This window comes from Gossypium raimondii, chromosome 4 (genome assembly GCF_025698545.1).
Source record: "Gossypium raimondii isolate GPD5lz chromosome 4, ASM2569854v1, whole genome shotgun sequence".
NCBI lineage: Eukaryota > Viridiplantae > Streptophyta > Magnoliopsida > Malvales > Malvaceae > Gossypium > Gossypium raimondii.
Window position 1 is genome coordinate 42,055,743 of NC_068568.1, and position 27,895 is coordinate 42,083,637.

At 33.2% G+C, this 27,895-nt stretch overlaps 2 protein-coding genes and 1 long non-coding RNA gene across 3 annotated transcripts; 1 reads left to right on the forward strand and 2 right to left on the reverse strand.

Annotated features, from left to right (window-relative positions):
- Nucleotides 1-1,363, reverse strand: LOC105780275 (uncharacterized). The gene is made up of 2 exons (XR_001129238.2): nucleotides 566-1,363; nucleotides 1-483 (listed from the first exon to the last, which is right to left on the reverse strand). It is a non-coding gene; the product is annotated as an uncharacterized LOC105780275 (long non-coding RNA).
- Nucleotides 1,364-4,174: 2,811 nt separating this feature from the next.
- On the forward strand, nucleotides 4,175-7,404 carry LOC105780354 (uncharacterized). The gene is made up of 6 exons (XM_012604637.2): nucleotides 4,175-4,378; nucleotides 5,331-5,672; nucleotides 5,753-5,859; nucleotides 5,965-6,097; nucleotides 6,270-6,464; nucleotides 6,877-7,404. Exons 2-6 carry the CDS (start codon nucleotides 5,352-5,354, stop codon nucleotides 7,159-7,161), a joined length of 1,041 nt encoding a protein of 346 aa, XP_012460091.1. The 5' UTR covers nucleotides 4,175-4,378; nucleotides 5,331-5,351; the 3' UTR covers nucleotides 7,162-7,404.
- A 3,432-nt stretch (nucleotides 7,405-10,836) lies between these two features.
- LOC105780817 (cyclic nucleotide-gated ion channel 18) lies at nucleotides 10,837-13,478 on the reverse strand. Its single transcript, XM_012605329.2, has 6 exons — nucleotides 12,925-13,478; nucleotides 12,634-12,846; nucleotides 12,238-12,548; nucleotides 12,038-12,149; nucleotides 11,711-11,947; nucleotides 10,837-11,631 (listed from the first exon to the last, which is right to left on the reverse strand). Exons 1-6 carry the CDS (start codon nucleotides 13,399-13,401, stop codon nucleotides 10,837-10,839), a joined length of 2,145 nt encoding a protein of 714 aa, XP_012460783.1. The 5' UTR covers nucleotides 13,402-13,478.
- Nucleotides 13,479-27,895: the final 14,417 nt, after the last annotated feature.

The window sequence follows — 27,895 nt, forward strand, 5'->3', positions numbered from 1 at the left end:
TAAAGATAACTCCAGTTGAGATCAGTTATCTAACGGTATTGTGTCAATGATGCGTGTGTCTCAACTTACCATTATACATTACGTTCTGTGCTTTACCAATTGTTGCTTGGTTATCACAATATATGCATATTGTGGGCACAGGTTTTGGCCATTAAAGAATATCCACTAAAAAGTTTTGTGGCCATCCTACCTCTTCTCCAGATTTGTTCAGAGCTACAAACTTAGATTCCATTGTGGATCTGGTTATAATCGTTTGCCTTAAGGATTTCCATGACACAACTCTTCCTCCCAATGTGAAAATATAACCATTTGTGTCTTTGGTATCTTGAATATCAGATATCCAACTGGAACTGGAGAACCCTTCTAACACAGTAGGATCTCTGGAATAATGTAATCTATACTTTAGAAGGCTGATTCAGAGTAGAAGTTGTCCCATGTGCAAGTTGGCTATTGAGACCCTCTAGTATGTCTTCTACGAATATCCTGTTTCAATTGAGGTTTGAAGGAACTTAAATTGTGAATAGGTGGTAAGTAGACAAGTTTTGGATATTTTTGAGTTGCTTACCCAGGTTTTCGAGAGGAGCTCTATGTCTTAAAGACAGCTGGTTTGCTGTGCTATTTGGGCTCTATGAATGGATAGAAATAGGAACATTCATGAAGGGAAGGTCCAATCTAGTTTAGGAGTGACTAATTTCATTATCAACTATATTCAGGAGCTGGGCAGGTTGGAAGAGGAAAGGAGAACCTATTTTGGAGTAAAGGAAGAATAGAGACCATGGGAAGGCTCATACCTCAAAATCCACTTTGATGCTGTGAACGATAGCCAACACCACAAATTTGCCTCGGGGGTTATAGTAAGAAATGTGAAAGGGGAGGTTCTGGTCTCGAAGCTGCAGTTGCACACTGGTGTGGGGTCGACCTTTGCAGTAGAGGCCCTCGTATGTTTAAAGGCAGTGGTTTCAGGGGTTGGTAGAGGCGATAGTGGAAGGGGATTCCAAGTCCGTCATTACCAAATGCAAAGCAGTTTTAGCAGACAAATCACAAATTAGCACACACATTAGAGATATTCAAAGAGAAAAATAAGGATTTTGTTCTAGTCTATTCAGACATGCACATAGATTGGCTAATCAGTTAGCGCATAGTTTAGCCACGACGATTTTAAAGGAAGAGGAAATGATTTACCTAGTAGGTTGCATTCCTAGTTACGCTCATCGGCGAATGGAGATGGGGAGGCCAAGGGAACCAGATTGAAGCGTCTTTGTTGAAGAAGGAGTAGAGAGAAGAAGGGTCTCAAGCTGAACAATTAGACTTTCTTATTGGAAATCTGGAACAAACAAACTGAAATAATAATGATGGTAGATTGGGTGCCAGTGCAATGAGTCAGACTGGGGTTTGCTTTTATTATGTTTCTAGAATTCTCTTTATCACGGGCCTTTGAAGTTTTGGGCTTGCCTGGAACTACTTTTAAATTGGTTATGTTTCTTATGTTTTCTTGGTTTGAATAAGAGCCAAGTTTGATTTTTTTTTTTTAAAAAACTTATTTTTTCAATTCTCAAATGAAAGCATACATGATTTAGGTTCCGTTTGTTTCATCGTAAATATTTTTATGGAAAATATTTTCAGCCATTTCCGACGTTTGTTTCATGTAAAATAAGATGGTCAACGTAAAATTACCTCATTATTCTCGTAAAATGTCTTATCAATTTTTTTTCGTAAGACATTTTCCAAATTGATAAGGCTCTGTTCACTATAACAACCTTATACCTGTCCTGAACATTAGGTCAAAACACCAAGATTTTACATTCTCTACTACATTCTTCACTTATCAAATATTTTATTATAAATTTTCATAAATTTTCAATTTAGTCCCTTTTTGTCATAAAAGTTCAATATTCAATAATTAATCATATTCAATCAATTTTCTTTCTTGTTACACTTTAATCACATAATTTATCTCAATATGTTGTTTCACATATCAAATTTCTATGTATTTCACTTCTATTATTTCATTCACATATTTTCTCAAGTTTAACAATTTTAGTCCTTGTCATTATAAAATTTTCATATTTTTCCACAATTTCACTTTTGTAATACTTTATGCATATTTCATTATCTCATAACACATTCACTAAACTTTTATCATAATTTCCTTATTCACATATTAAATTGTTTCATTCTTAAATTGTTATACAATTTTCAGTTTAGTCTCTATTGCCAAGTAATTTATTTTTCATCATATAAGCACTTTTATCAAATAATTCATTATAATATCTTATTTCACATAACAAATTTTCATGCAAATCACTTCTCTTGTTTCAATTATAAATTTCACAAAGTTTACAATTTAATCCTTAACATCATGAAGATTCATTGTTTAGTATAATTTCACCTTAACATCACTTTGTAATGAATTCACTACTTCATTTAAAATCTTTATCATAAATCTCAAATGTATATTTGTTTAATTGAAAACAACTTTTATGAAATATTTTTAGAAATTTATCAAACAATGTAAAATATTTTACACGGATTCATTCAAACACCAAAAATATTATCTTTTTTTAGAAAAATAAGTCATTTTTCAAAACCATTTTCAGTGAAATAAACATATATTAGAGATTTATATGTTGAGGAACATCTACTTGAATAAAGAAAATCATTTGAAATGCAATTATTTAAATGCAATTAGATGTAGTCATAGGTCTAAGTAAGGGTATGGTTGTTGCCATCACAACATATCGTAAGTGTATTATTAGTTGTTGCACGATTAAAATAAGAAATAACGATAATTAAAATAATTTCTCATTAAAATAAAATTCAATAATAGTCGATAGTTACTCATAAATCAATGCATTCTCTTAAACTTTGTAATAGGACCAAATATCAACTAAAAATTGTTCAATTATGGACCGCTTTTCAGGTTGTTCTGGAAAAATAATGATTGCTTTAACCACAAGTGAACACTTATTAATTATATATTAATAACTTCATGGAATAAGTACCTATATAGCCAAAAAAAATGCATGTCCATTTAATTTATTTAAAATCTATTTTAATAGGATATAAATAATGAATTATGAATTGTATGTGGTGGTCTGATGGTCAAGGATGTTCATCGCCTTAGGTGTGATCTGAATTCTAGTCGCGCTAGTCGCATTGGTTATTTAGGCTTCACTCTGTTATTGTAATTCACTAAAAAGAAAATAGTATCCTGTGTACTAAAAATTTTAGGATGATATAGTATGTTATTAGGGGTAATAATATAATAATAAAATGATAGAAAAGGACGTTTGACATGTGAAATATTTTTATTGAACAGAAATAATGAAAGAAAAAAGGTTGAAATAAGAAGAAGAAGAAGAAGTTGAAATTGACATCCCATTTGTATAAAATTTTAAAAAAGAGACAGGAGCATATGGCTTACTTAAGGCCCATGAAAATTACTCATTGTCTCCTCAATAATGGCAGCCCAAATTATGGTGCACCGACACTAGTTTCCCATGTGAAAGGTTTTTATTTTATTTATTCATTTTAGAAATCATGAAATGTTTACAAAAAAAAAAAAAAAGAAGAAGAAAAAATCATTTCTAAATTATTGGTTCGTAAATGGAATGAATAGGATGATGATGCCTGCTTTTAATCTTATTTGCAAAATTAAAAGTGGTGTTTATCAATTTATAAATGCACATATGAAATGATATAAATAAAATGTAAAAATCAATTTTATTTTCTATAATAAATAATAAATTAATTATTTTGCTACAAAATTATAATGATAGTGTTGTAATCACCTAATCTACACAACATGGAAAAGGAAAAGCAACCCATTTCATGGTTTTCCTCTTTTAAGCTAACTAATGTTACGGCAATGTATGATTTAAAAAGAGGAAATATTAATTAATGTGTAGTGACACCATATAAAAAAGTCAATCAATTTAATTTTTCCTAAAATAATATTATGAATTTATGAGAAAAACATGAAGCTTCATAAATCCAAAATGAAGGGAGCCAAAAGCCTTTTCAAATGATGAACCATCCTTTCAAAAATCAAAATTTCCTTTTCTATTTGTTGGACCCTCAACTTCAAAAGAAAATGGAACAGTGGCATTTTCGGTATTTAAACCCAGACCAAGGTCGTTTAGAAAATAAATATTAATTTCAACTGCGAGAGAGAAAGACAAAAGGCCGTCTCTCACACTCACATGCAATAGACCCGTGCCTGCCGGCCCCGGTCGGATTTTCTTCCCACAATACTCTGAAACGATATCGTTTTGGATCAGTTTGTTTCCTTTTATATAAAAGACTCGCCATTTTCACTGGTCAGTCTTAACGCGAGTCACAGTGTTCGCCGATCGCTTCGTCTCTCTCTCCATCTTTGGTATTCTCTCTCCCTCCCTCCCTCTCTCTCTCTCTCTCTCTCTCTCTCTCTCTCTCTCTCTCTCTCTATATATATATATATATATAAAATTAATATTTTGATTTCTGTTTCGTGAAATTTAAATCTCGGAGAAAAATTGAGCAAATTTCTCGGTCAGATCTTTCATATATATATAAATTTAGTATAATATAGTTTTATTTTATTTTATTTTTAATTTTATGTAATGGCATTTTCGACATCTAGATCTCTCTTTGCAATTGCTTTGATTATCTTTTTAAATTTTGTTGTGGAAACGGGAACTTCATAATTTGTGGAAACCCGTGTATTTTTTATCTGTATTTAATCAAAATTAATGAAGATTTACTTAGATTTGTTCGTTTTCGTTGATTATATCTTTGAACGCAGATTCATAATTAAATATTTTTTTGGCGTATATTTGTTGTTGGCTTTTTTTTTTCTCTCTTTTAAGTGGTAAATTTGGTTTAATTGAGGCTTTAGAGTCTTTAACTGGTAAAACGTTTTTCAGATTATGGCAGTTTAGAAAGAAAAATTTCAAGTGGAAGTACGCAGTTGTGTGGCACAAATATTGCCTAATTTGTGAATGTGGGTTAAAATGTTGGCAGTTAGGCTGTACAGTAGTAGGTATTATAGGTATAAATTATTAAAAATGAGATGAAATTTGTACAAGGAAAGATTCAAGCATTGAACATATGATTACTGCTTAAGAATTCTCGATTGCTTGGCTTAGAAGCACTTTGTTTTCTGTGTTGATCTGAGATGAAATATGAGTAGTCATTGAATAAGCAGGAAAAAAAAAGGATTTTTACTGTTTTCAGCTATGGAGTTCTCTAAACCAACTGGCCAAGCAATTAATTTAATTTTGCTGCAAGGTTTGTTCATTGTTGATCACTATCTGGAATATGTCATTGTTTGTCTACTCCTTGCCTTTCAGTTTCAGACTTTAATTTCTATAATGTCGGGGAATGCATTAAGAGATCTCAATACTTTACCTACACCTGAGAGGAAGAATGACAGCTCCAGTAAAGGGAATTTTACTAAGCCTTGCAATGGGAAGACAATTGAAAATGTTGAAGAGCAGCTGAAGAAAAGCCTGTCTTCTGTTCAAATAAATGGAGGTGAAACTTTAAATGTGCAGCACAATAAGAGCTCCGCTTCTGTTCAAATAAATGGAGGTGAAACTGTAAATGTTGGAGTGGAGGTAGCTAATTCGGAAGTAGAATACATTGAATCTGAGAACTTGAGTGATCTAGAAGATGTTGATACATGTCTTAAGGTATAATTTACTTTCGGTTTACACTTCAATTTCTAATATTTGGTGTACTGTTTGCTGATTTGCATATATACCTATTTCAGAAGCTCTTACCTGGACTTGACTCTAAAGATTGGATTTTGGTTGTTGAAACACTCAATAATGTTCGTCGATTATCAGTATTCCATAAGGAAAGAATGCATAGTATGCTGTAAGTCTCCAATTCTTACTTGGTTATCTGACTAGAAAGACTAGAGCATCGGGTGTCTTAGATTTAATTTGACTAGTGTATTCTGTTCCTCGTTCTAATGTGCAGGGGTGATTTGATCCCTCTTGTAGTTAAGTCCTTGAAGAATCCTAGGAGTGCTGTTTGTAAAACTGCAATTATGACATCTGCTAATATTTTCAGTGCGTATAATGATGATTTGATTGATTCTTTGGATCCCCTGGTACTTTCACATTCCCTACGATTTATTGCATATTAGTCTGGCTGCTCCTATGCCTTCTTGGATGGTGCATTTCCATCTTTTATATTATTCTCTTTTGTTAATGTTTCTTCATCTTGGGAAACAATTAAACCTATTCTGGATTTTCTGATGTGTTCAAATATGATTGATACAGCTTGTACAGCTTCTTCTTAAGGCTTCACAAGACAAAAGATTCGTATGTGAGGCAGCTGAGAGGGCCTTAGAGGCTATGACTACTTCAGTTTCCCCTATGTTGTTGTTGCCCAAGTTGCAACCCTATCTGAAGAACAGAAACCCACGAATTCGAGCAAAGGCATCAATGTACTTTAGTCGTAGTGTTCCACGTCTGGTAGGCAGTTGGGATCTGATATGCTTACTGCTATTTTATTTATCTGGAAGGAAGTCCAATTTTTTTTTCCAGTCTTAATCATGTTCAATTTGTTTCATTGGTTTGGATGGTACCGTTGTCTGCTATATTTGCAGCAACATAGTTCATATAGATTTCTATTAACTAAGTTCATTTAAAGTAGTTAGTGTCTAGCTATATATGGGTATTTTTGGTATATATGGTTTACAAAGCTACTGTTTCTTTTTCCTTTTTATCCCACCACTTTTTCATGCATACTGATGATTATTTGGATATCAACCTCTGATATCCTTGTTCACTTATTTTCATAATTGTTTGCTTTATTTTATAGGATTTGATAGATGTCCTGTCGTATTTTATGAATTTTCTTTTTTTATTCATTTGATTTTATCAGGGTGTTGAGGGAATTAAAGAATATGGAATTGACAAATTGATACAAGTAGCTGCATCCCAACTAAGCGACCAGCTCCCAGAGTCACGGGAGGCTGCTCGAACCCTTCTTTTGAAGCTGCAAACTGTATATGAGAAGTCCCACGGTCTCTCAACTGTAGTATCTGAGAATCCAGAGATGGGCTCTTGGGAGAACTTTTGTCTGTCAAAGCTCTCTCCTTTAAGTGCACAAGCAGTGCTTCGTGTGACAACAAACATCGCTCGGGAAGGTCTCGTTATTGGTTCCTAACGGTGAGTTTTATATCGACCATATATGAGTTTGTAGCAAGTAATGTCTTCTTTTTAATTTTGGCCACAAATATATGAGCTTTAGTGAGCAGAGTCTACAGTCACCTATTACTGTTTTGGCTTTGGTTTTGTCCTTTGTCCTTGTAAATTCTCTTGAATCATTGTCTCCCATCTTGGTTAAGAAATTAGTCGGATTGGAATTGAAATCGAATTAATGATATTCTTTGCATATGGTTCCCGAAAATAGTATACATTTGCTTCAGCTTTCCCTTTTTTTTTTTTTTTTTTTGCGCTTAATCTTATAGCTGAATGTTCTATCATATATGTTACTTAATACCATGTATACATGCTGTGAACTGAAGACATATAATGGTGTTATTGTTTGCTAGTCTAATTTGTTAAATCTTCACTCTCTACTTTTTTATATATATTTAGAAATGAGGTATGATGTTTTAAATATATGACAAGAAGTTTTAAATTTTTTAATATACTTTTATTATATATTGATATAGGTATAGATATATGCATGTATGTATGTATCTAATATACCCATCCTAAATCTGGGTTACGTGTCTAAGAGTTTGGGTTTAGTTTAGAAGTCTTTATCATATGTTCACATCTTTTTATTTTATTTAATTTTAAAAATGTTTATGGTCCTCTCCATTTCTTAGCTTAAGCTATAAGAAGCTCAAGTTGGAGTCAAAACTTAGCTCTAGCTTCCGCATTTGTTTGGATAATAATAGAACAACTTGTTTGATTAGGTTGGAGCTAAGTTTTACAGTTTTTATCATTATTTCATTCAAATAATTTATATATGAAAAATATTTTAATTAAATTTAATTATAAATAATTAAAAATATTTGTGTAATTTTTTTAAAATAACAGAAATAAATTTAAATATATTGTGGAAAATTTTGCTCATAATACACTAGGTCTATATTTATATGAAATTCTTTTAATATAGTGTATTTAAATATATATATGTATTAAATTTAATCTTAATTATTTTAGAGTTTGTATCATTGCTTAAAATTATTTTGTACTAATATTACATGTACTTTATAATTAAATTTGCATAAAAATATTTTTGCCATATAACTAAATATCTTATTTAAAATAAAAAATTGTTAAAATTTGTTTTATATGAATCGAATGAATAGCTCAAGGTTTGGAGAGATTTTATTACTATTCATGGAGTAAATAACACATTTTGAAATTTTGGAACAAGATATATATTTTATATATTTTTAAAAGGTGAGTATTTGATATACGTAGTGTATTTTTATTATTCCACAAGCAGTCTTAAAAAGTGACAAATGTTTTATTTTAAAATATTTATTTTAATATTTTATTTTACCCTTGTAGGACGCTTGTTATATTTTGAATTGTTTAAAATGAATTTTTTAAAAATTATTTTTAATTTAAAGAGTTTTCATTTTTTAAAATTACAATTTTATTAAAATACTAAAATTACATTTAACTTTTAATATTTTCTTTTGTGTTTTTAAAGGTAAGGATTAAATTCCATAAATAATGGAGCTAAAAAGTTATTCTATCTTTTTTTTAACAAATCAACCATTCTTAGGGGTTAATATTTTTAAATACAAAAAATATGAAAATTTAATGTTTCAAAAATAAAGTATATGTATTAAATTTTAAATTTCAGAAAAATATAGTATCATTTGGCACATTTAAACCATTTATTATAATTATTTTTATTTTTATAATTGATCATATTTCCCTTGGATCTTACCGGATAAAATCAACATGGCTTGTTACTTGGACTGGTTTGATAACACAATGCTATGTAAATATTATTAAATTAAAATGTAATGGATATATAAGTTTAGTTAAGGGTAAATTGTACCAATAGTCACTCAATTTTGAGGTAGCTGATAAAATAATCACATTGGTTTCATTTCAGTCACTCAACTTTAGAAAAATAACAAAACAGTCCTTTTTACCGTTTTTCATTACAGACGTAACGACAAAGTGACATGGCAGATGACGACTTGCTTGGTGTCATTAACCGTCCAGCTAGTCGATTAGCACTAATTTAAATAGCCCCTTTAGCACCAATTTAGGGTTTATGCAGTATAATAAGAAGAGAAAAAGAAGAAGAAGAAGAAGAAGAGAAAGAGAAGAAGAAGAAAGAGAAGGAGAAGAGAAAAAAAAAAGGATTTGGGATGGTTTTTGTCCAAGACAAACAGGTTAGCAAAAGGAAAGAAGGGTTTGTTTTCAAGGATTGAAGTAGGGCTCTTGAGAAAGTCAGTGTTGAGAAAGGCTTTTGAAGTGAAAGCTTTAAATCGCGGAGAAACGAAGAAAGATGGGATTGGTTTAGTGCAATTCTGGACAGGGGATGCTTGAGAGCTGTGATCAGCCATTAAAGTTTGCTTGGTGGTCACTGCTTTCGACCTATTCCTTAGCATACCTACCTATCCTCTTTTTATTAGATGGATATCAGAATTAGACCCCGCCAAATTTCTAATATGAAACAACTGCAAAAATAAGGAAACAATCAGAATTTAAACAAAAAAGAAAAAAAACCGTGGGGAAGCAAAATATGAAAGGGGAGAACCCAGATTTGCAAGCTCTTTTTTTTTCTTCTTCTTATCAGTGTTGAGTGTTTTTCCTTTTCATCTTGTTTGTTTCCCTTGTCTAATCACTTTGTCAAACTTGTTAGGCAGAAAAGAAAGGAGAAGACAATAAAAAGAAATTGAAACCAAAATTAGGATTTAGAAACTGGTAAAATACTAAAAACCCACATGTTTCTCTCTTTCTCTAGCTTTATCCGTTAAACTTTGTTTTTCGTTTTGGTTACTTATGTACTGTTATTGACCAAAATTAGGCAGAGAAGACTTTTTTTTGGTGATTTAGTATTTCAACAAGAAATTTCTCTGTGGGACAAAATTTAGCCTTCGAAATTTGTCCACAATAGAAGAAGAACATTGGGGAAAAAACCCTAACCCAATTTAATGGTGGTGCAAGTGGTGGTGGTTGGAGTACTTGTCGGTGTTGTTGGTTTGTTTGTGGGGTCAATTGTATTAGGGTTGTTGGAGACTTTGAGAGGAATTTTACAGTCTCTTCTTTTTCTTTTTCTTCTATGTTATTAGGGTTTTTTTTTTCAATTTCTTCTTGAATTGGGCGGGTTTCCACTGTGGACATCCAACGTGGCTAGTTAATTGGCCACGTCAGCTAGTTAACTGGCCACATCACCTATCCTGTTAGGTCTGTAACAGAAAATGCTAGTGGGTACGTGATTGATTTGTCACTTTTTGATAATGATAGTATCTGTTTTGTTATTTTTCTAAAGTTGAGTGACTAAAATGAAACCAATGTGACTGTTTTGTCAGCTATCTCAAAGTTGAGTGAGTGTTGATGTAATTTACCCTTTAATTAAATACTCGTGAGATTTGTATTCAAATAAATTGGATGGATGGATTTGAACATTTTATTTAATGGAATATAATTATTAAATGCCCTTGAATTGTATAAATATGGTTTTACTTGTATTTCATCTTATAATTTGGCTTATAGGGTTTAAAGTCAACATTAAGGATATTTAAGAATGTGATTTTTTTTAAAATTCTACAAGTAAAAATAAATATACAGAGATAGGGTAGTTTTTATTAATTTGTCTAACTATTGTTTTTTTTTGTTCTTTTAATTTGTCTATCTAAACATTTTCAATATGGTCTACCGAGAAATCAGGCTCGTCTGGTTTAAACAACTTGGGCATCTTTAAACTATCAGCAGAGGAATCAATCAAAGGAACTTTAGATCCTTTTTTAGTGTTTTTAGCAAACTTTGAAGCTAAAATGGTTGCCCCAAGTTGAAAATTTTGTTGATTATCCATGGATGATGATGATATTCCGTCAATGTAATCTTCATGGTCCAGTAACCCTTCTTCCATATCATCAATGTCGTAATGATAATCATCTTGATCACCCAATGTCCTGTAATAGAAACTGTTCTCTCTTTTAATCAACTCTTTCGCCATCTTCCTCTTCTTAAACCTTCTCCAAGCAGCTTGTATGAAACATGCGCCCCACGTTCGCCATTGATGAGAATAGTATCGGAATGCGTGCTGGAGCTTCTTGCTTTGAAGCCTTTTGAATTGATGTGCGAAGAACTGGAGGTCATCGGCTTGGAGTGCAAAAGCTTCAACTTCCGAAACTGCTTGGACGGTTCGAGTTGAGAGGGGCAGGTTGAGGGTGGAGTTGGGCATTAGAGCCCATGTGAGAAGCTCTTCACCACAAAAATCACCCGGCCGGAGGGTGATGGAGTTGAAGAAGCCGGTTCTTCCTCCACCAGTCGTGGAGCTCTCAAGTTGGCCTCGGATGATGAAGAGCATCTCATTGACCGGTTCTCCTTCTCGGACGATGTAATTGCCCTCGGTACTCAACGACGAGACTAGGCGCTCACACATCGCGTCCAAAAGTTGGTCATCCATTTGTGCGAAGAAAGGAACCTAGCCAAATAAATAAAGAGTAGATAAATTTTCCAATAGATGCTGATATTTGAACAAGAAATACAGAAAGATGACGTACACGGCGAACAAGAGAAAGGCACAAGTGGCGTTGAATTTCGCGGCGGAGATCCAACGGCAAAGATTGCAATATAAACTCTTCATCGACACCTCGAGTGGCTAGCCATTTGTATTGAACAAATCGTCGAACACGTTCTTGCAAATCTTCAGGTAACTGACGATGCCTCATCCACTCCTCTGTATCCCTTCGTTTAAGTCTCCACTCCTCAATCCTTACAGTCATTGATTGCAATGATGTCTTCCAGGATAACAAGTTATATTATTATTTCTCATACATATTCGGACATGGATACAATCTATCTTAATGCAATAGCTAGAGTTTCCATACCTGCATGTTGCCAATCAAGAGTGCGAACAGAACCAATCCTAATAAACATATGGCAATTGCGAAAACATTCTCCCAAATATATATGGTTGTCTCCAAATTTTGCCCATATGAACTGCAAAATTGAAAGGAACTCATAATTAATGCATAATAAACATCTTGCAAGCTAAGAACCATCATGAACACTTTAGGTAATGTAATACCTTAAATTTCTGATACCCCACCAAAGGCAGTACAAGTACTTGATAACAAAGTTTTTGGAAGCAACGTCAGTAGTGAAGGCAGCTGCAAACATTCCAAATTTGAAATCAGTCTCTTCGTTGGAGGCATCGCAGTTGTTGAGCACGTTGGTCACATTCGCCCAATATTCCCTCTCCGGTTTCACCAAGCTATTGCAATCCAGGAAACTTGGGATGCAAGCAATCACCTTCAAGGCATTCTCCTTCGCGCATTCCTCTTTCCAACACGAGAATTGCCTCGCTATTGAACACAGATACCATATTGCTCCCAATACCTACACGCACCAGAAGCATCAGTTTATAATTTTAAAAAGAAAAGAAAAAAATAATTATGAGGTGGATTGCGGCTGCATTTCTTACATGACTGGCGAGGACATAGAGAAGGAGATTGTATACAGCACCAGCCCAAGCTGTTTTGGCAATTATTCCATTGGATTTGATGATCTTTGAGTTAAGAGGGAAGATAATAAACAACCTTGGAACATATTGAAGGAGCACAATAAGAGCAATGGTGTTGTTTGCATGATCCGTTCTTGAGTGTCTTGTGGTTGGAATCAATACCCATATCACAAACTGCATGCACAAAAAAACCTTAAGAAAAATGACTACATTAAATTAAAATTTATAAGAAATGAGGATATTGGTTGAAACCTGAGGTAGTGGTAAGGTAGCTGCAAGATCAATGATAAAATCCTTCTTCAAGTACCGTATCGCAATCTCCCTGGCATCCATAACAAGCTCACCCTTTCCGAAAACCCTAGAATTGGGGGCAATGAACCCCGTCCTAAACTTGATGACCATGTTGAAAAGATATAAAAGATCGGCCATAGACCTTAAAACAGTGATGAAGACCCCCATGCTGGAGTCGGAGGCCAAGCATGCAGGTCCCCCCACGTAAGGGAGGAAGAAGTAAAGAGGGTCTATGAACAACGCCATAATGCAAACAATCAAGAACACATGGTTCCAATAGGAAACAATGTCGCTGCCGGGGTCCAATATTTGGTAATGCCATAGTAGGGAGAAGTCGGTATTATCATTGTCTTTGGATTGTGGTGTAGGACGTGTGGCGGTGGCGTTGGTGGTGGAGGTGGAAGGTAAGTAGCGGAACGAAGGGAGTACGCTATTCATCTTCCATTGCGGATTCCGATGCTACACCGATTCCGCGGCGAAAGAGAGGAGGATAGAAAGAAAAAAACAAAACAAAACAGAACAAAACGATGTAACTTAAAATTGCATCAAATAAGTAGACATGAAAAATGTATTGAAAGAAAAATACAAAAAAGAAAAAGGGCAGAGAAATGGTGTGGCGGCGATACAAGGGAAGGAGAGAGAGGATGGATTGTGGAAGAGAAATTGGTTTAGGAGAGAGACGAGAGATTTGCGCCCAACCTTTCAACCTGCATGAAGCTCGGGCCCTGCTTCTTTTTTTATCAGGATTTTTAAGTAAAATCAATGCCCACTGTTATGATTATTTTGAATTATTTAATCTTTAAATAATTTTTAATTTAAATTTAGTTATGAAATATTAATATAAAATATTTTCATATTTTTGTACACCAAATTCAAGTTTTGATTAAGTAGTATATATATATATATATAGATACAAATTAATGAAAAATGTTAAAATTATATTTATGTTAAATTACAATTGAAGATTATAAAATCATATTTATATTTATAAAAGTTATATTCTATTTATATTATCATTTAAGTTCTTAATAAAGTTTGTGTCACGAGGCAACTGGACACTAACTCGATTAGGTGAATTACGAAAATATTCTTTCGTATTTAAAATAAGTTGTATTATTCGATGACACTTTAGCCTTTTAATTAAAGAAAAAAATTACATGTGCCATTTATATAATAAAATCTTAATTTTACCACTCAACCAAAATTTTATCTTTAAATATTCGTACATTTTAATTTTATTATGCATATTTTATTATCTTCATCGATTGAAATGGTGTCTCAAGTCAACCAAGCACCAACTGGGTTAAAGAAATTATGAAAGTATTATCCTGTGTTTAAAATAAAGTTACATTATTTGAGGGTACCTTAACTTTTTTACTTGAAAAAAAAATAAAAAAATGCATATGATGGGTTCAGAACGTCGTGAGACAGTTCGGTCCATATCCGGTGTGGGCGTTAGAGCATTGAGAGGACCTTTCCTAGTACGAGAGGACCGGAAAGACACACCTCATTGTATTAGTTATCGTGCCCACAGTAAACGCTGGTAGCCAAGTGCGAGGCGGATAATCGCTGAAAGCATCTAAGTAGTAAGCCCACCCCAAGATGAGTGCTCTCCTATTCCGACTTCCCAGAGCCTCCGTAGAGTAGTACCGAGACGACAAGGGTTCTCTGTCCTCATGGGATCGAGTGATGAAGTTTTGAGAATTCAAGAGAAGGTCACGGCGAGACGGGCTGTTTATCATTACGATAGGTGTCAAGTGGAAGTGCAAGAATGTATGCAAATGAGGCATCCTAATGACCGTAGATTTGAACCTTGTTCCTACATGACCCGATCAATTCGATCAGCACTCGCCATCTATTTTCATTGTTCAACTCTTTGACAACACAAAAAATCCATTGTTCAAGTCTTTGACAACATGAAAAAACCAACAACTCTGCCCTCCCTCTCTATCTATCCATGGATTTGAACCCATGTAATTTGCATAAATAAAACTTTAACTTTACCACTAAACCAAAGATTTACCTTAAAACATTTTGTATATTTTAATTTAATTATTCACACTTTATTACATCCATCAATTTTATATATATTGATAACGTTATTGATTAAGTTGGTGTCACCAGTTAACTGATTTGACGTAATTCGGTGTAGCAGATTAACTAGTTTTAATGCTTAAGAAGCTTGAATATGAGCAATTTTAGTATGTTTTATTTATGTTTTCTTAGTTTAGTTAAATTCAATAAAAATCACATTTTGAGTCTTTTATTGACCTTAGGGGCCGATTGAGGCCTAAAGGCGAGCTAACGTACTTAGTAAGAATGCAAGAAACCATTCAAAGGCATAGGAACTCAAAACTAGTCACTATGTTACAATGCGGGGAGTTCGATGTCGCAACATAGGGAGCAAAATGCTAGGATTGCTATATTGCCTTGGGTGTCGCAACATAGCCAAGGAATGTCGCGACACACCCCTGAAGCTAGCCCTGAACCGTGCATACTGCCTTTGATGTCGTGACACAGGAACTAGGGTGTCGCAACATCAGTTCTATATGAGAAGCACTCATGAGCCAGGGGAATTTTGGTTAGCACAATGAAAATTAAACACGAGAACGTAAACTAACTTAGGGTTAATGATGACGACAACCCTAACTCTATAAATAAACTCTTAAAACACTTGTTGAAAGACAACTTTTATATTCTAAGTTTTTCTTTGTAAATTTAGTCTTTAGTTTTTCTTTTCTTTTAAACTTTAGGTTTATTTCAGTTCTTTTCTATTTGGATTCTGCACTTCAATCAATACAATTCAAGATTCTTTTAACCCTTTCTCTTGATTCATTATTCATACTTATCTTTATTATCAAGATTATTGTGTTCATGAGATCCACAAGAAACTAATCCTTTTATGGGGGATTAATGAGTGGAGGTGTGATTAATTAATTACTATGTAAGATTTTCTTAGCGGATCAGCTATATGGGAAGAACTTAAACCCTAGGCTTGATGACCCTAGGAAGTCATTTTGGTGGGAATTAACCCAAAATTAGTATGGCCTATTCGTGAACACCTTAATCCCGAACTGGTCTGGAATGTGAAGTCAAGAGATAAGTAGTTCTTGTTGACTTATTAGTTTAGTGGAAGATCGAGAGATCCTACTAGGGTAGCGACTAGTTGATTGTATAGAAACCCAAAATAGGAATTAGTTATGATCACCAGAGCGAGCTAATCACCCATACTTAAATTTGATTAGAATTTATATTTTCGAAGTTCACTTTTGTTATTTTTATTTCAATATTTATAAAAACCTAAAAATATTTCTTTTTATGTTTTATCATACTATAATTTATTTAAACTACTAATTACTTCTATTTGCATTTAGGTTGACATTAATTTAGTACTTGCCTCTATTAGGTATGATCCTCAGAGTACTTACCTACTTTGTTGTAACTATCTTACAACCTGACCCGTATACTTGTGGACACTGTCTCAATTCCATATCTTTTAGTTGCAGTATTCATACTCTAGACGTTGGTATGTTTGGAGACGGTCAAGTTGTTGGTGCCATTTCCGGGGAGGTAACGCTACTAGATTGGTTTAAATTTTACATTCAATAGAATAAATAAGAAATATCTAAATTATATATATGATTTTTTTACTAACGTTTTTATTTTGCTTTGTGGTTTCAATGTATGACTCTCAGTAGGGGACACTTATAGAGCCAACCACTAATCTAGAAAGACTAAACAAGAAACGACTCATAAAGGAAGTTGACAAATTAATATTTGATTGCCATAATATGATAAATGACCTCTAACAATATGATGCAGGTGTTAGGAACATTTCCTTTTGATATGAGTTGGTTTCGACCTAGTATCACCCATCCCATGATCCATAGTCCTTATTTTGAATTGAATCCCTCCTTGTTAACATGAATTTATTCTAATATCAGGTTTAATGATTATACAAAAGAGGATTTCGTAGCTTTCTTTCGGTAGTTTGAACATATATGTAATACTTTCACGTACATTGGTGACTCGACAAAAGTTGTTAAATTATTACTAATCCCATTTGTGTAAGGTGGAAAAGTAGGAGCTTGGTTAGATGCACTCCCACCAGATACAATTACTACATGGACTGACTTTGTGCAGTTATTCCTTCGACGGGTATTGCCAATGACTTAGGTAATTAGTATTTACGAAAAATTATTCAAATATAAACAAAAGGCTACTAAAACTTTAGGGCAAGCTTGGAAAAGATTTAAAGCAATCCTTTTGTCAATATTGGAAGGAGGTATACATTTTGCAATTCAAATTCAACATTTTTATAATGGATTGGATAGCCAAAACAGACAACAATTTGACATTATAACTGAAGGAAGTGTTTGGAATAAAACAAGAAGAGAAGTCATGGAAATATTGGAAAAGTTCAGTGAAAATGAAGTAACTTGGGATATACATCGGGAATTAAAAGTTGCAAGATTGGTATAATCTAAGCCAAAAGAACAAGCCCATAATACCCTAGAGTTAACTATCGGAGATTTTGTTAAACAAGATGAATACGAATCAAACGATGAAAAATTAGATGACGTTGAACGAGAAAAATAAAGAGATAGCCTTACAACTTTATAGGTGGCGTCAAACTAGAGAACAACCAAAAATAATAATTTCCAACACGATAAAAGGGTTCCTTCCATTGTTAAACCTCATGAACTAGAATTAAAACCATTACCAGAACATTTGAAGTATGGGTATTTAAGAGAGCACAATACATTACCCGATGTTATAGCTATAAGATTAGATTCTAAGCAAGAAGAAGCATTATTGAGTATTTTTAAAACATACAAGAAAGCCTTTGGATGGACTATTGCCGACATTAAGAGAATTAATCCGACATTGTACCAACACAATATCAAATTAGAATAAGGGAAAAGCTAGTGGTAGATGCCCAACGTCAGTTAAATCTGACTATGAAAGAAGTGGTGAAAAAGGAATTACTCAAATGGCTGGACGAAGGTATTGTTTACGCAATTTCTGATAGTAAATGGGTTAGCCCTACACAATGTGTTTCGAAGAAAGGAGGATTAATAGTGGTTGAGAAAGATAAGAATGAGTTAATTCTGACATTTATGAGATGCATGACTGTCATTTATGAGATTCATCCTTTTCTCACGTATGCTTTTAAACGAATGTCATTCGGGTTATGCAAACTCCTGCGACATTTATGGGATACATGACTTTCATTTTTGCTAATATGTTAGAAGAGGGTTTGAATGTATTTATGGATGACTTCTGAGTATACGGAGATTCTTTTTGGGAATGTTTAGATAACTTTGACAAAGTCCTACAAAGATGTGAAGAAACAAATCTGGTGCTTAATTGGGAAAAATGCCATTTTATGGTGAAAGAAGGATTAGTTTTAGGACATCAAATATCAAGAAAAGGTCTGGAAGTGGATAAATCAAAGATCAAAGTCATAAAAAATATTTCTAACCCTACAACAATTCGAGGAGTAATAAAATTTCTTGGGACATGCTGGGTTTTACAAGCGATTTATAAAATACTTTGCTCATATCTCTAAACCATTGAATCAACTTTTTCAAAACGAGACGCCTTTTAGATTCGATCAGGACTACATTAAAGCTTTCGAGGTAATAAAAGAAAAACTTATTTTCGCATCAATAATCATTACTCCTGATTGGTCAAAACCTTTTATTATAATATGCGATGCTGGTGATTATGTTGTAGGAGTAGTGTTATGACAAAAGAGAAACAACATATTTTGCGCTATTCATTATGCAAGTAAGACACTCAATTGAACACAGTGTAATTATAGTACTATTGAAAAAGAAATGCTTGCAATTGTTTTCACTTGTGAAAAATTCCATCCTTAATGGCAAATAGAGTTTTTGTTTACATTAATCACTCTGTATTGAAATATGTTGTGAAAAAAGAAGAACCAAAAGCTAGACTAATGAGGTGGGTATTGTTGCTTCAAGAATTTGATATACGGATATTAGATAAAAAAAAGGCACAAAAAATCAAATTGCAGACCACTTATCCAGAATAGAAAATAGAGTAGAGGAGAAAACTTTTAAAGATATTAAAGAGACCTTTACTGATGAACAACTATTCAAGATAGATACATATCAGACTGGGTATAGGAATAATAAAACACCATGGTATGTGGACTACATGAATTATATTGTTAAAGGAGTTTTTCCAACAAAAGCATCATGACAGCAAAAGAAGATAAGTATGCATAAAGCAAAAAAATTATATTTGGAAAGACCAATATGTATTTTAGCAATATACAAACTAGTTAGTTCGAAGATGTGTCGCAAAAGAAGAAATAAAATACATTTTGCAAGGGTGTCATACCTCACTATGTGGTAGACATTTTGGAAGGAAAAAAAAACAACCTAGAAAATATTGCAATTGGGATTTTACTGGACAACTATGAACAAAGATGCTTATGAATTCATGCAGGGATTTGATAGATGCTAAAGGACAAGAAGTATATTGAAAAAAGATGAAATGCCACAAACAAGGATACTTGAAATGGAGGTATTTGATGTTTGGGAAATTGATTTTATGGAACCTTTTCCAAGTTCGTTTGGAAATCAATACATCTTGTTGGCTATTGATTACATCTCTAAATGGGTTGAAGCAGTAGCCTTACCTATGAACGACACAAAAGCGGAAGTTAGATTTTTGAAAAAAAAATCTTTTTTAGATTTGGAACACCTCGTTTGTTGGTAAGCAATGAAGGATCCCATTTCTGCAGTAAACAACTTGAATCCACTTTAGCCAAATACAACATAAGACATCGGATGGCAACATATCACCCACAAACCAATGGACAAGCAGAAGTGTCTAATCGAGAAATTAAACAAATTTTAGAAAAATGATAAATCCAAATAGAAAAGACTGCGTAGCAAGATTAGATGACGCACTATGGGCTTATAGAACAACATACAAAACTCCGTTTTGCATGACCCCTTACAAACTAGTAGACGGGAAAAATTGTCATCTACCGATCAAATTAGAGAAAACAACATACTGGGCAATAAAAAAATTGAATTTGGACCCAGCGTTAGCCAAGAAAGAAAGACTATTTTAATTGCAAGAATTGAAAGAATTTTAGTTTATGGCTTACGAGAACACTAAAATATATAAAAAAGGAAGCAAACTTTGGCATGACGCTAAAATAAGGAAACAAGAGTGGCACCAAGCCAAAAAGTTCTATTTTTTAATTCAAGGCTAAAATTATTTCTTGCCAAATTAAAATCAAGGTGGATAAACCCATATACTATAAATCAAGTGACACCTCATGGGGCAATAGAACTTATCAGAAACGGAGGGCAAACTTTTCTTATCAATGGAAAAAGAGTAAAACATTATTTTAGCTGAACAACAAAAGAAGTAATTGACACCCAAGTAGTGTAATCTAAGGTTCTATGGAGTCAATTTGAAAAAAGAAAAAAATATGGAGAAAGAATGGGAAATGGGCAAAGAGATAAACGAGGATCTAGAGGGAACAACAAATTACAACAAAAATTGATTCCCATGTCGCGACATCAACTCAGCATGTCACGATTGAATGAAATTCAGTGCAAGAAACATGCTTATGAGTTTGTAATTGATTATCATCCGGGAAAAGCTAATGTTGTAGCTAACGCTTTGAGTCAGAAGTCCCTATTTGCTTTGCGGGCAATGAACACTCAGATGATGTTATGTAATGACGGATCTATTCTAGCTAAATTAAAAGCTAGACCGGTATTCCTGCAACAGATTTGTGAGGCTCAAAAACTTGATAACGAATTGATAGCAAAACGGGCTCATTGTGATGCGAATACCGATTCAGAGTTTTGAGTTGATTCTGAAGGTTGTTTGAGGTTTAAAGACCAAATGTGTGTCCCGAGAAATTCAGAGTTGATTCAAATAATTTTGAATGAAGCTCATAGCAGTCGGTTATTTACTTATCTGGGTAGTATGAAAATGTATAATGATTTGAAATAGCTTTGCTGGGGGTTGGCATGAAACGAGACATCTCTAACTTTGTTTCAAAATGTTTAATCTGTCAGCAAGTTAAAGCCGAGCATCAAGTACCGTCTGGGTTACTTCAGCCGATTATGATACCCGAGTGGAAATGGGACAGAGTTACGATGGATTTTGTATCGGGATTGACTTTGTCACCTAGTAAGGAAGATGCAATCTAGGTTGTTGTGGATAGATTGACTAAATCGGCTCATTTTATTCCGTTTCACACAGATTACTAGCTTGATAAACTTGTTGAATTGTATATTTCTCAGATTGTGAGAATGCACGGAGTACCTATTTCTATTATTTCAGATAGAGATCCGAGGTTCACATCATGATTTTGGAAGAAACTGCAAGATGCATTAGGTACGAAACTACACTTTAGTACTATTTTTGACCTACAGACGGATGGTCAATCCGAGAGAATTATTCAGATACTTGAGGATATGTTGAGATGTTGCATTTTTAAGTTTGAAGGTACATGGGAACGATACTTACCACTGATTGAATTTGCATATAATAATAGCTATCAATCGAGTATCAAAATGACACCATACGAGGTTTTGTACAGTCGTAAATGTCGAACACCTCTGTATTGGACTGAGCTCAGTGAAAATAAAATACACGGGGCTGATTTGATTGAAGAGACTGAACAGAAAGGGAAAGTGATTCGTGATAGTCTAAAAGCTACGTCAAATCATCAGAAGTCGTACTCAGATTTAAAATGTAAAGATATTGAGTTTCAGATTGGGGACAAAGTGTTTTTGAAAGTCTTGCCGTGGAAGAAAATACTCAGAACTGGTCGTAAAGGCAAATTGAGTTCGAGATTTATTGGGCCGTATAAAGTTATAGAGCGTATCGGGCCAGTTGCTTACCAATTGTTGTTACCATCTGAGTTAGAAAAGATCCATAATGTATTCCATGTTTCGATGCTTCGACGGTACCGATCCGACCCATCATATGTGATTTCTCCCACTGAGGTTAAAATTCGATCCTTATAATGTTATTAAACCATTAGTATCTTGAGTGGACCATTATGGACATATATTAGTTTATTATTATGTTTTATAATTAAAGTTAAAATAGTAAGTAATAAAATAACATATAATAAAAGTACATGAAAAAAAACAAAATAAGCCATGCATTTTTTCATCCATAGTCGAAACATCAAAAAGAAAATAAGAAAGAAAAGAAACCTAGGTTCAGCACTTTGGAAATTCAAATTAGGTATGTGTTTTACTCAATTTTTGATAATTTTTACGTTTTTGAGATCGTTGCTATGAAATCTATAAAGCCCATGTTTTAATTTTTGAATTTGATGATTATTATTATTTTTTTGCTATTGATGATAGCTTGTGATTTTTATTATTTGATGATAGAAAATAAAAGATATGTGATAGATTATAATGTTTTGTCTTTGGATTTTTAATGAATTTGAGTAATTTGGGCTAAATTGTGAAAATAAAATTTTGAGGGACTTAAATGTGAAATAAATGAAATGCATGGACTTGTATGAGCATGAGGAGGATTCGGCCCAAGCATGATGTGTGCAAATTTTGCACGTTTTGCGTTTTGTGCAATTTGGACTAAATTGTAAAAAGTGTTAAATGTCAGGGGTAAAATGGTAATTTTCCCATTTATGTGTTTTTGGATGAGTTTAATTTGAATATGTTTAGATCAAGAACTAAAGAAATCAAATTTGGATCGGGGGAAAACAAAAATAATCGAATAGTCTTTTTATTTCATTCATCGTTATTCGAGGTAAGTTCATAAGTAAATAAGTTTCGATAAATTCTATTGTATTCATTTTTTTTATTATACCGAAGTGAATTATTACTTGTGTATATAATATGCTAAAATGAATTAAGCATGGGAACAATGTTCATGAGCTTGAAATGATTGAGTTTTGACGTCCGAAAGTCTCGTACGAACCTTAGGAATAGTTAGGATACTTATGTCACGACATAGGATTCCGTTATGTGTTATCATATAAGACCACGTTTGGGACGTTGGCATCGACTTGTGACATACGTGTAAGACCCTGTCTGGGACAGTGGCATCGATATGTAATTACATATAAGACCACGTCTAGGACGTTGTCGTTGTATGAAATGTTCGATTATCCGAGTATCCTTTTTAATTCCGAATGGTTCAATGGGTAATAATAAGTTAAAACCGAGTGTGAAAATCGAGTTAAAAAGGCACATATATGTATTCATACAAAGTTATGAAAATATGGCAAGTTGGATGTTTGAATTGATGATATAAATGTTATACATATATTAATGTGAACTATGTGTATGCATATATGAATATATACATTCGGCCAAATGATGTATATGTGATATTAAAAGTGAGAATTATATATGTTCTTGAGTACTTGTGCATTCTGTCATATGATGTTAAAATGCTGATGTATATTTGATAATATATACACTTGTGAGTGCGATATGTGTATATTTAGTTAAGGTTTGGATTGGTTCAGTTAGTTGATTTAGTGTTAATGTTCATTTGATTAATATTTGCTTATGACTTACTAAGCTGTGAAAGCTTAATGTGTGTGCATGTTTGCTCTTTGTTTTATAGATTTTGGTTGTCGGTTACGAGCTCAGGGATCATCAGAGAAGTTCATCACACTATCGACTGTTTTTGGTATTTTATTAAGTTTGAATTTGAACTTATGGCATGTATAGTTTAGTTAAAATTTTTGATTTTTGTATATGTAAATATGAGCCATGCGAAAATAGCTTACTATTTTGGTTAAGCGTAGTTTCTATACTTTTGATATAATGGATATATTTTAATGCTTGAGTTATATAGTTTTGGTCATGATATATATATATATATATATTTTGGCATGAAGTAATTATATATTGCCTATGATTAGTTCATTTGGAAAGCTTGATACATGTGATTCTTGAATGTGTTTGGGTTATGGATTGTTAATAACTTATTATAGAGATGCATAAATTGAAACATGATTCAAATTGAATGTTGTTAATAATGTAAATTAAGTATTTGGTCATGTGATGAATTATAAGTGATGGTCATAAGTTATTTATGATTCGACAATGCTATTGAAATCATGTCATTAAGTGATATTTAATACGTATATGTTTATTCGGCTAAGGCTTTGGATTCATAATGATAAGTATGTGATTTGGTTTGTATCATAATTTCATAATCATATTATGTATTGAATGTTGTCATGATTGATGAAATATGTATTCAATTGTTTGGTTTGTAGTTAAGTAATTAGGTACGAAAATGTAAGTTGATGATATATTCGGCATATGCTAAGTAAAATATTTATATAAATATCAATGATATGCTTTTTTGTGGTTAGGTATACAAATGTCATAATAATACATATCAATGAAAGTTTTATTAATTGACCAAATATGAGATATGTTAGTTTGGTTGTGTGAATGAAATTGGGCATGATTAAAAGCATATGGAAGTGTTATATTTTGATTTGGCTAAGTACATGAAAATTGGCTAATAAAAGTCAAGTGAACATTAAAAATGTCTTATGAATAAATGTTGTAATATGCGCACTTGGTTTATAAAACGAAATAGGTTTGATTATAAACTAGGTATTCGAATATCATATATGTAATGTTAGTATGTTTTGAATATTATACTTATAAAGTAAAGTAGTTTTTATTGTGAAGCATGAATAGTTCATGTATTAATGGAAATCTAGCATGGTTGGGTTTTAGTTGATCAATTGATTTTATATGTATAATGATTTATATGAATGTGTTTCGATTTATAAGCCGTATGATATTTTTTATTTAAATATAAAATCATGTGTATTGATGTGATTGTAATACGAAGCATGAAATGTAATGAATGCCTATTTTGAGCTATATTCTGTCGGTAATGCCTCGTAACCCTAATCTGGCGACAGATACGGGTAAGGGGTGTTACATAATCTGTGTGTATCGAAAAAGGATAGATTTATAGGAATAAAGAATAATGACAATGAGTTGATTCCTACTAGAATAGTTACAGGTTGGAGGATTTACATAGACTATACCAAGAAAAATCATTTCCCACTTCCTTTTCATTGATCAGATGTTGGACAGACTTGTTGGGCGAGAGTATTATTACTTCTTAGATAAGTATTATTAATTCGATAGATGGCCCTTTTATTTCTCACCTCACTTTTTGGAGCAAATACTTCAACCATGGAGCCCTGTTACTAAAGAAGAGCAAGAAGAGCCTAACACCAATATCAACAGTCATCAGTAAAAGTGGAAGGAGTTTTCTTTTTCTTTTTCATTATTTTGAGTTGTTTCGTTGTTTTTACTTAGTAGTGGTTTGTTGTTATGTTAATGTTTCTTTTGTTATTTTTTTTGTTTGTCTACCAATGAGGGAATTGCTTTCCTTTAAGTTGGGCTGGGGGAATATGTTTAAGTTGTTGTTTTATTTGTTAATTTCTCTTATTTTCTTAGGTTTTAGGTTGTTTTAAGATTATGGTTTTTTATTGGAATCGACTTTTTCATGTGATTTTGTTTAAGTGAAAAAGCTCAATGATAATTTTTTTTTCATAATAATGCTAGCTTTTGCGTAGGAATGAGCCTTTAGTACTTAAAGTGCCACACCCCAAAAATCAGCAGAGCCGAGAAGAGAAGTAAGGTAGGTAGGTAAGCTAATGGGTGTACTGTGGTGACATAATCCGTGACCCTGCTAGCCTAATAGCGAGTTAAAGTATTGACGCATACTAGCGTTAAAGTATTCGCCCATTGGCGATATCTAAGAAATTAATCACATGGTGTTTTCAAGTGAAGAGAGATTGCGCCAATGAAAGTGCACGCTTATTAAGGAGTACGCCCCAGAGTTTTGTTTGAGTGCTAAGAGCCTGTCAAATGTATAAGGAAATTGTAGGAAACTTAATTGTCCTTAGGACCACGCCAAACGCAAGTCTCTGCTAAGTAATAGTACGCCCGATGTACATGAGTACTATTCAATTGGATTTTGTATCGGGTTCTGTTGAGAGTTGTTGGAATTCTGCAGCAATAGAAGCAAATATCAGAATAAAGAGTAGAGTAACAAGATGTGTGAAAGATTACTTGTACACAATAACAAGTAAACTAAACAAATCATCACAAGCGACATGGCTGGCCATTTCTCAACAAGTGTCAATTAGATTGATTTGACCCTCCCCATGACTGGTCAATAGTAAGGTTAACTTTTACCGAATTTTCTTTTACCTACCTTGGGTTTGGTAGGAAAATCTGGGGGACTGAAAGTATATTTATCGGAAGGGGACATTTTAAATAGTTTTTCTATCTGTTTAAGGTTCAAGTTCTTCTTTTTAACCTCAACATTCTCTTCTTTTTCTTCTTCTTCTTCTTCTTCTTCTTTTTCTTCTTCTTCTTCTTCTTCTTCTTCTTAATATGTAGATGATTTTGACATTACATAGGGGTCGCATGCAGTTGAAATGTTAGTAAAATATTCGTAATAAGGATTCTAATGGAAATCTTATGATCTTTTAAGAATTTCTACTACTAGATTAGGAAAAACAATCAAAACAAAAACTCTAGGTCGAAGTAAAGGTAGGTCTTTGGTGAGCCTCTAAACTTGATTCATGTATGTCATTTTATGTTGATTATGTTATGGTTGATGTTCCTGTGAATGATTATGTATTTTTGAAGAGTGATGCAAATATATGTACGTGTGTTTTTTGAGAACTATTTACAAGTACATAAATGAAGTGAACAATGTGTGATATATGTAAATGGGGAAATATGTGTTAGAAAGTATGATTTCGTTATAGATATGAATGAGATTTACATAAGTGTCTTTGTCGTGATAAGTTGACTCATGGAGTCTGGGTAAGTGTGATAAGTTGTGTTGTAGGCGTGAGTATGGTCATTGTCTAATAGCTTCTTGTTATACTATTCTAATACTGACAAATTTGTGTCATATGAAAATGTAGAAAGAAGCTTTATTTGTAATGCCTCCGGTAAGGAAATTTTATTGCAAACTAGACTGACAGATCAAGGTCCAACCTTGCAGGCGAATACAATATGTGTAAGACCGTGTGGGTGAGACCCCATGGCATCATTTGATAACACGCCAAGATTGCGAGACGGTGTAAGACCATGTTAGTGACGCTCCATGCCATCCATTGTGTTGGTCCACTAAGACGTTAAACACAAAGTCCATCGACACTGTAAACTCAAGAATTCTCTAGAAAGCCTTTGTGGCGTATCATTTGAAAAGCTTTTATGGCGTATCATTCGGAAAGCCTTTGTGGCGAATTCTCCGGAAAGCCTTTGTGGCAAATTCTCTGGAAAGCCTTTGTGGCGTATCTTTTGGAAATCCTTTATGGCAAATTCTCTGGAAAACCGTTGTGGTGAGTTGTTATTTCATTCTTATAGTAAAACCTGGGGATGCCTATGAGGCATTATCTGAAAGAGTTCTCGACAAGAACTCGTTTAATGATTCTGCATAAGTGACCGCCATGACAGAGAATTTGGGGTATTTGGAATGTTGGTGGTGCAAGGGTCCGCCAAACTTGGAACTTCTTAGGTTCAATATTGAAGTCATCTAAGATTCTACCGCTTGAATTAAACATTATATTCTTCAAAGCAAGTCTGGTTATCTGGACTAATTTGAAAATACGATGTATCTGGTGTTTTGGTAATTACTGGATTCTATGAAGGAATACATTAAGAGTAGCATCCGCTGAGTATCATTCTAGGAAGTGTAACCAACTACTATTTGTAAAGAAATTGTGTAATGAGATTCGAAATATGGTGTGAGGTTTGTGATCCGCCAGTCGTGTAGAATGAGTATAAGACGGTTAAGTGCAAATATTGATGTATGAGAAGGAAACCGAACCCTTAAGTTGAGAATTTATACAACACCGTTAAAAGGTAAGAAT